Source organism: Poecilia formosa, unplaced genomic scaffold, assembly GCF_000485575.1.
Source record: "Poecilia formosa unplaced genomic scaffold, Poecilia_formosa-5.1.2 Scaffold147, whole genome shotgun sequence".
NCBI lineage: Eukaryota > Metazoa > Chordata > Actinopteri > Cyprinodontiformes > Poeciliidae > Poecilia > Poecilia formosa.
Window position 1 is genome coordinate 530103 of NW_006800086.1, and position 8919 is coordinate 539021.

At 43.8% G+C, this 8919-nt stretch overlaps 2 protein-coding genes across 3 annotated transcripts in view; one reads left to right on the plus strand and one right to left on the minus strand.

Moving 5' to 3' along the window:
* The window catches only part of chchd4a (coiled-coil-helix-coiled-coil-helix domain containing 4a), a 2965-nt gene extending 1689 nt beyond the window's left edge, over positions 1–1276 (plus strand). The window contains exon 3 of the mRNA XM_007563369.2: positions 189–1276. Coding sequence (XP_007563431.1) covers positions 189–520 — 332 coding nt within the window. The 3' untranslated portion in view covers positions 521–1276. The remainder of the gene's footprint in view (positions 1–188) is intronic.
* On the minus strand, positions 1157–8476 carry LOC103145788 (netrin-4). 2 transcript variants are annotated; one of them, XM_016677068.1, is made up of 11 exons: positions 7940–8476; positions 6476–6677; positions 6202–6382; positions 5819–6118; positions 4537–4663; positions 4209–4397; positions 3062–3278; positions 2436–2557; positions 2293–2361; positions 2046–2216; positions 1157–1934 (listed from the first exon to the last, which is right to left on the minus strand). In XM_016677068.1, exons 1-11 carry the CDS (start codon positions 8028–8030, stop codon positions 1798–1800), a joined length of 1806 nt encoding a protein of 601 aa, XP_016532554.1. In that variant the 5' UTR covers positions 8031–8476; the 3' UTR covers positions 1157–1797. The 2 variants fall into 2 exon arrangements, with proteins under 2 accessions (XP_016532554.1, XP_007563433.1); XM_007563371.2 differs by having other exon boundaries at positions 6202–6677.
* Positions 8477–8919: the final 443 nt, after the last annotated feature.

Sequence of the window (8919 nt, forward strand, 5' to 3'; positions counted from 1 at the left end):
ACAAATACACATTTCAAAATCTTGTAAGCATAACTGTGAACAAGTAAATATCTGTCAATTGTTTTAATATTTTTTGGAAGCAAGTAGTTAAAAAAAAAAAAAAATCAGTTAGAGGGTGTTGCTAAGGAATGATGCTTGTATTATTTTAAGTTGAGCCAAACTGACCTGTCATCATCTTGTTTGTGAAGGCCTGATTCTGCCCAATGGAGAAATAAACTGGAACTGCCCCTGCCTGGGCGGCATGGCCAGTGGGCCCTGTGGCTCTCAGTTCAAGGAGGCCTTTTCGTGCTTCCACTACAGCCAGGAAGAGGTGAAGGGCTCCGAGTGCATCGAGCAGTTCCGCACCATGCAGGAGTGCATGCAGAGGTACCCCGACCTCTATCCGCAGGAGGAAGACAAAGAAAGCCCTCCCCAAGCTGAATCGGGCGGTGCTCCTGCCGCCGAAGGCTCCGCCTTATTGTCTGAGAATGACTCTCCTTCGGTAGCTTCACCAGACAGCGCGTCGGCTGCAGACGGCTAGCTAGAGCCAATCAGACCATCGCAGAGTGACTCTTCTTGAGCCAAACGTCTTTAGCCAGATAAAGGTTTGTTTCATGGAACAACAGCAGAGGACTTACTTAAGTGATTCGTCTTCTAAGCACTAAATAATGAAAGGTTACCCTCATGTTGTTAAGAGGGACTTGAGTTGTTGGACTTGCATTACATTATATGCAACAGCAGTTTAATATCGCTGCTTCTCGTGGATAACAGAAGAGCCTTTTTTCATTTGTACATCAGTGTCAGTCTGTTAATGTAAGCTAAAGAAAATTACTTAAAATCCAAAGTGACATTAGTTTGAGCTATAATAGCTTGATGGTTTGTTTGTTTTTTCTCAAGATATTATTGATGTGTAATATCACTTCCCTTTTTATCACTTGAGACCAAAACAGAGGGAAAAATTAGAGGAACGTGTTCCATTTCTCACTGTGCTCTTTGTCCAGTAAAAATCTCCGCACAACAAATTAATGTTGTCATTAATGTTCTTGCTGTCAAAACAAACAGAAAAAGTCGTTCAGTGGTCGCTGAAGTCACTGTCAAGTTTTCAGGGTGTCTCTGTGTTTGTAGCAAAAAAAATTTTTTTTTAACTTGTTGTTTTCGTTTTTTTTTTTTTTTTCTTCCTCTGATCTGCTGTTCTGTTGAAGACGGGGAACAATATCCTTACGTTTCATGGAATAAATATGTTTTTACTGGTCGACAAAAGAAAGCTGACAAATAAACGGAAGGTGTGGGTTGAATGAGATCTGAAGACCTGACATTTACGCCAGGAGCCCATAAATGAATTCATACACAAAATAAAAATAAATAAACTTTTCAAGTTTACATAAATTCTGTCTAGATGATTTTTTCCCTTTCCAATCTAGATGTGCAGAGCTGGTAAAGAAATGCTGAAAAGCAAAGTAGCTGTAAAGAAGGACTGCAAAGTGTTGACGCTGCGGTGCTGAATGCATGACGCTCTTCTGACGTTCTGCGAAAGAATGAAGAACACCACTTTCCTTCAGTTAAGCAATAGTTCATTAGTTTGGTCAAATTCATACACATCCAATAAAATCCATTAAGTTTTGTGGTTGTAACATGACACAATATGAATCATTCATAGGAAAACTCTTCCAAGGCAATTTGTGAAGTCATCTGGCTTTGAGTTTGAGTCTTTGGGGTTTTTTTTTTTTCAGTCGCTTCCAGACTTTTAAAGTTTCTTTTGCTGAGTAGTCCGCTTTCACATCAAGTTATGTCCTCTAAATTTAGTCCTGCCTGTTTGTATCACAGACATCCGTTCCTCAGCGCCTCTGATAAAAACAAAGATACTCGAGGCGTCCATGGAACCGCTACACTCTGCATGGTGACCAACAAACGACCCGTTTCCGGCTCCTCTGGGCCGGCAAGCAAGTATTTCACACCTAAAGGAGGAAACGGTGTAACAGTAAGATCTCTTAGTGCTGCGTTTTAAACAACAGGGCATTACTTAAATACTTAAGCTTGATGCAGCACAGTTTTTGCGACGCACTTACCTGGGTTTAGGACGGGGCAGGTGCAGCCCCGACGGGTCCAGGGCAGAGGGAACACGCTGGCGGTCCCCAAGCGCAGCGCCACCCGACCCGATCGAACCACCTTACGGACTTTGACCCGTACCTCTGCGTGGTTGCCCTTGTCGTGCGCCGACAGCACGCTCGCCTTCATCACTGTCGTGAACGGCAAAGGAAGATGATCAAAACGGTTCTTTGAAGCCATTCCAATCATAAACAGTTCTTTTCTCACCGTAGTCGTGTTTGGTCTCGCAGAGGTCAGAGACGCTTCTCAGACTTTTCTCCTTACACCTGCATTTCCCTGTGTGAGGACAGTACGTTATGCTCTGCTTTTAGTGCTTCAAAATTATTCTCGACAGTGCAAATAAACATCACCTGTGTAGTGGAGAGCAGACACTGCATGTTCCTTCGACCATTCTTCCTCAGCTGTGAACATGTCGTCCACGTCTGGGATTTTTCCACCAATAGGCACGTTCAGTACGTGATTATTTGGGTAGCTGTAAAAGTGGAAATACATTTTTTGCCCATTGAACCAATCAGCATAAAAATGACCTGCCCTCAAAAAACTTATTGAGAGGGGTACTTGAGACACTTTAGAGTGAAGGTTAAACTTTCAGCAGGACAGCCAGTTACAGTCGAATGGTTTGAGCTTTGAACCACAGGCCTTGCCCATGTATTAAAGTCCCAGTCAAAGCCCAGACTGGAATCCAATTGAGAATTTCTCCCAAGACTTGCTTTGTTTCATTTTACTGATGCGTTCTATCCATCAGTATCCTCTCCATTGGTCAAGATTTATAGGGTAAATCTCGACCAAACGTTGGTCGAGATTTACCCTATAAGACTTGCAGACATAGACACAGGAAAAGGTGGTTCTACTAAGTATCAAGTAAAAATGCTGAAAGCAAATGTATGTGACAGTTTTTATTTATGGTTGGATCAATCTACAGTCAGATTTCTTTCAAATTGCAATTTCATTTTTTTAAATGTCTTTGAAAGTCTACCTGTTCAAACAGAGTCCAGTAGTTGGATCGCAGCTGTTTGGACAGACACAAGGCATGCAGCCATCCGCTCCAAAGCCCCAGTAGCCGGGGCGGCAGTGGCTGCAGCTCATGCCCCCTACGCCAGGCTTACACTGGCACTGGCTACTCCTGGGGTCGCACCAGGGTAACACCTGTCCAGGTGGAGGAGGCAACGAGCCCCGGGGATCACACCAGCAGCCTGTAACATGGACAGAGACGGAAAGGGTTAGCACACTTACTATTTAATGTTTTATACTAGTTCAATCAGTTGATTTTCAATAAGTTAGCAGGGAGAATCTTTCAACCGTCTCATTTTGACCCAATGCCAACAGAAACGGAGTGATCATGAAAGCCGCGATTAACTTTAAGATTGAGAGCATCCAACCATCCATCCAGCTGTGACCCTAACAAGACATGTATTCAGTCATCCAACTAACCATCCAAACCGTCCATCTATCCATCCAACTGTATACACTCAAACAGCAAACCCTACATCCAACTAACCAATTATCCAATTACCCATCCATCCAACCAACTATCCAGCCATCCATCCAACTGTGAATCCAACAAGCAATATATCCATCAATCCATCTGCAAATAGATCCTTCCTTCCATCCATCCATCCATCCATCCATTCATTCATTCATTCATTCATTCATTCATTCAGCCATTCAGCCATTTACCCATCCAACAAACCATCCATGTTAAATGGTTTGTACTTGTACAGCGCTTTATTGAGTCCAGAGGACCCCAAAGCACTTCACATTACAATCGGTCATTCACACACACACTCACACTGTGATGATGGCAAACTACTGGATAGTAGCCACAGCTGCCCTGGGCCAGTCTGTCAGAAGTGAGGCTGCCACCAGACCCTCTCACCCCCACCAGCAGGCAAGATGGGTCAAGTGTTTTGGCCAATGAGACAATGACAGAGGCAGGTGGATCCATCCAACAAGTCATCCATCTGTAAATTAATCTGTCGATCCAACAAACCATCCATCTCTCCAACCAGTTGTCTGTCCAACCATCAATGAGGGGACGATCAATAAACCACTAAAACCATGATTACAAGGTCATAATGTTATAACCCTAAATTCTTATTAACTCATGATCAATGGACTCTTACGTGTGCAGGCGTAGGGAGACTTAAGGGGCATGAGCCGGTGGCGATGGTAACCGTGACGGCAGCGCTGACACCTGCGGCCCTCGGTGTTATGCCGACAGTCGTTACAGACACCTCCACTGACTCCACCCGTGGAGATCCATGCCCGGAGAGAGAAGTGACAGCTCTCTGCATGGCCATGGCATTCACACTCTTCAAAAACAGAGGTGGAAGTCGTCATCAGTGGTAGAGGGGCAAGGAGGGAAATTGACTGGCCATAAACAAAAACTTAAAAACTCGGGGCTTTGAGACTAAAATGGTCTGATAACACAGTCCAATATTGATCACTTACTCTGACATGGGTTCGGCTCACCACTGCTGCCGTTGGCAGGCCTCCAGGGCCGATCGTTGTACAGCGGGGCACACCTTTCACAGTGATCCCCATCAGTGTGATGGACGCAGAGACACTTTCCAAATACCTAGATGAGATGCTGCTCAGTCTCTTTATCCAACATTAGTTAATTGTTACACACACCTGTTCTTAAAAAAGTTTAAGGCTCAAGAGTTGAAAGTGTTAATGATGATCCATTTGTCAGCAGGTACTTTTGGAAACACCCAAATGTACACTACAAAGCAAGCACAAGAAATGGAACAAAAATACACAAAATTTCAAAAATAATCTCTTTGCATTTATCAGCTCCTCTGGTAATTTTGTGAAAAGCCTTAAAGGTAAATGTACCGTTACTGCAGAAGCTAATCTTCACATTAACTAAACTTGAATATCTTTTTTAAAAAACATTTTCTACTGTCTCCCATGAGTTTAAATGTAACAAAGGCCCACTCTTTAAAATGAGGAAGAAAGAGAACAGGCCATATAAGAAAACCATGTGTGAGTTTGTCTTCAGAAGTCACGAGTCATTGCTGGACAATAAATTGTCACAGAAATGTGAATTAACAGTGGTACTGCATGACAACACAAGTTCATCCTCTTCAAAAAAATCCATAAACCTTAATTTTGCAAGGAACATTTAACACTGACAATGGAAGATATTTTAAATATCCAAAATAAATTAACAAAATGACACACAAAAAAAACATTAAAACTGAAACAAGAACTACACACAACTGAGACCATAAAAAGTGTCAATCAGAATAGAAATTATTGAGCTCATTTTAATTTTTCATGCAATTAACCAATATACTGCCTATTGTGACGGACTTAGCGGCAACACCAAGAAAATAGCTACACTTTGAAACTTTTTAAACCCTTTTAAATGGAAAGAACAGTATTTAAAACAGCTTAAAATAACTAGCATTTAAAAGGGATGACCTCTCTGCAGTGTCATACAGGTGGGATGAAGGAAAGCAAGACGTGACGCACGGTGTCTTAAATCTGTGACCCATGTAGTCACGTGGGAGGTTAGAGTGAGGTGGAAGGAGGCGGAAGATTTGAGCGTCAGATGATGAGCTACAGCAGGTGAGCTCAGCTTTTTAACTGATATATTTGCTTTCAGAATCGCCTTTTCCTGATAGATTTAACACCCATCAAAAGGAACAGATATTACAATAACCATCAGACACTTTTTTTATGTCCTAGCTTCTAGTCTGACACAAATGCAAGACACACCACTTACCCTGTCACTGTCTTGTCTTTTGTCTTCACTGATTTTATGTGGCAAGCAATACTCAGCATGCCCATGACACAGGCATGTCCCTCTGGCCAGCAATGTGGAAATGGCAAATGGTGCAGAAGGTGGGCTTTCTGAAGTGGCTGTGGGGTTTGTCCATGTTGCAGAAGAGTTCACAGATGCAGGACAAGTCTGAGCTTTCAGTAGTCTGATGCGGAGATTTGAGATGGTCAGGCGGACAAGGGCCTCTGGACTGTAGGGGTCAAAGGTTTTTGCACTTCTTGGATCCAGAGTACGTACGATTACCTAGCAGAGAGGCGAGGAGAGAGGTAAATAGCACTGGTTGGGTGTTATGAAAATGCTAAACATCTTTGTGCAAACTTCTTTACCTCCCCACCGCTACAAGGGAGAGGACTAGAGTACCGGGACGTGCACAGCGAGCCCGGCCCTCTGAGGTCATCGTCCAAGTTAAATTCCACCCTGCAGTTGTGAGAAAACACCCTAAGAGCCTCCCAGGTCTTTCCAAAATCAGCGGAGCGCTCAATGACCATTGCAGCAGGCCTGGGAGACCTGAAGATCAAAACTACATGAGACAGACAGAACTTTGTCTCCAGATCCAAACGGATCTCGTCCTGCTCCATGTTGCCTCCTCTTGATGCCCACCAAGTGTCCGGATGCAAAAACGGGTCATCGGTCATCAGAGAAGGAGGATGAGTGTCTTCTTGGCATGAGTGGGGGGTCTCTGGAGGATGGGGGCACAAACTTTGGAAATGTTTGGCACAGCAGTTTGTCCGGGTTAGAAGCGCCCGGCCACTAGCCAGATTCCCGATGGGTGGACTGCAGGCTTGGTTTGCACATCTAGATGCTGCAACAAACAGAGTGAGAACGAGTTGGTGAAAAGACAAACTGGGCAATACAATGCTTTGCAAGAGTATTTGAAGCAGTTGCGCTTTTCCTCTTGTGTCACAAACCTTTTGTGGTCTTTTAACCACAAACCTCAGAGCACTTGATAGGGATTTTATGTGGTAGACCAACAAAAAGCAACGGGAAAACGACAGAAACAACATAAACTGGAAGAAAGTGATGCATGACTGCCAACATGCTTTTGCAAAAAGAATCAGTGTTTTGAACATTTGTTTTCTGCCCCCTTTTCACCAGTCCCTGTAAATAAAACCCAGTGCAACCAAAGAAAAAAAAAGAGGGACAAGATGACAGCCATTGGTGAAGGTATGTCAATAATGGCTGACGTACCTTCAGCTATTGACACAGTGTACATGTGGAAGAAGGTGCTGATAGAATTCACACAAAATGCTTAGTGTGTCGGTAGACTAACATTCCCTCAGTGAAATGAGGTGGTGGCAGCATCCATCCAGTTAATAATTTTATCCTACACGGTTGTGGGGTTCTGGTACCCAGCTGTAGAGGTCATTGGGCAAGAGGCAGGGTACACCCAAGACAGTGTAACAGAGACAACCATACATACTCACACCTAAGGACAATTTGGAGAAACCAACTAACTTAACTCATGTTTTAGGTACATGGAGAGAACCCAAGCATGCAGCATGCAGAAAGACCGCAGGCCAGGCAAGACTGTTGTTTCAGCAGAGGGAGACTTTTCCTAAGCAATGACAAGCACACTTAATGGCTAAACTTCTGGACTGAGCTGAATGTAGAGCCAGACCTGCAACATGATGCAAATGACTGGCACAGAGGTTCAACTTCCGGCTGGGCACCAACCCAAACCATGCAGCCAGAACTGAATGTTTAAGATCACGGCAAGACAAGAAAAAGACTTGCAGTATTGGTTGTAGAATTGCAGTATTGAATCAGGGTGACAATAACAGCCCTTATACTTCACATTTATATATAACTTAATGTGTGTACATAAAATCCCGTGAACGTTTCCTCTGCTGACATCATGGACAAAAAAACAAAAACAAAGTCGACCTCTTCATGTTCTCCATGAATTATTAATCTGAATGACCATGACATCACTGCTGCTGCTCACAGCATCAAGGGTTTCTCAGGTTACACTGAATTTTAAGAAGTCAGATTTATCAGCAAGCTGTATGGCTGCGGCGTGATGAACAGATGAACAGCATCAACAAACACACGGGCGCTGCTCACCTGCTCCGCTCCGCGTCCCGATTAACAGAAGCCATCCGAGCGCCACCAGCATGCTCTGCCCTCCTCTGCCCAGCACAAAAACCACCGTCATCCTGGTTCCTTCTGAGGTTACAACACGCACGCCATCCCGCAGCAACGGGTCGCTGCATCGCACTTACCCCAGTTAAAGAGCATTTCTCCGCGAGTTACGCAACGCGCGTCCAGGTCCTGGCAAATTCCGGGAGAATTTAGCCAGGATTCTTCCTCCACCGCTCGGTGGAAGAAAAGGTGAAAGTTATCGCAGCATCAAGGGATCCTGGGCAGAGCCGGACGGTTCATCGCGGGGGGTTCGAAAAGATGGAAAGAAAAGGAGCGCTCCAACTCTGCTTTCTTTTATTTTAATTTTACTGGTCTTTCATTTCGCTCATAGAGAGATTACCTCGTTCTGTCGTAGAATATATATATAAAAAAGCATGTAAACACTTCTATTATTCATTTTGTAGCAAGCCTAAAATATTAATCGTCCTGTTAATGTGCGCTCTCAGTATGTAGGCTCAGCAGAGGAGCTTACGCTCTATTTATACAGGCAGTGGCGGCCCTTGAGCGAATGACGCCCAGTGGCGCCCCAAATGGGGGGTTTAGGGGAGACCATATCCAACCCTGGAAAATGCTGACTCACCGACTGCCTCCTCTTCCCCCTCCACCACCATTCTGTTATAGAACAGAATGGATGTTCTTTTATCCTATAAACTACTGACAACATGTCTCCGAAATTCCAAGGAAATATTTAGTATTTATTTGCAGAAAATGAGAAATGGTCAAAACAACCAAAGAGATGCAGCACTTTCAGACCTCAAATGATGCAAAGAAAAAAAGTTCATATTAATTTAGAAACAACAATACTAATGTTTTAACTCAGGAAGAGTTCAGAGATCAATATCCGGTGGAATAACCAGGTTCTCAATGGGATTCAATGAAGTTGTCTCTCAATTGTTGAGATA

Coding starts and splice junctions, on each gene's coding strand:
- LOC103145788 (XM_007563371.2), bottom strand. CDS start 8,030: ATGACGGTGGTTTTTGTGCTGGGCAGAGGAGGGCAGAGCATGCTGGTG. Junction 6,678..7,939: donor CGGGACGCGGAGCGGAGCAG/GTGAGCAGCGCC, acceptor TGTTTGTTGCAG/CATCTAGATGTGCAAACCAA. Junction 2,362..2,435: donor GTCTGCTCTCCACTACACAG/GTGATGTTTATT, acceptor GTCCTCACACAG/GGAAATGCAGGTGTAAGGAG.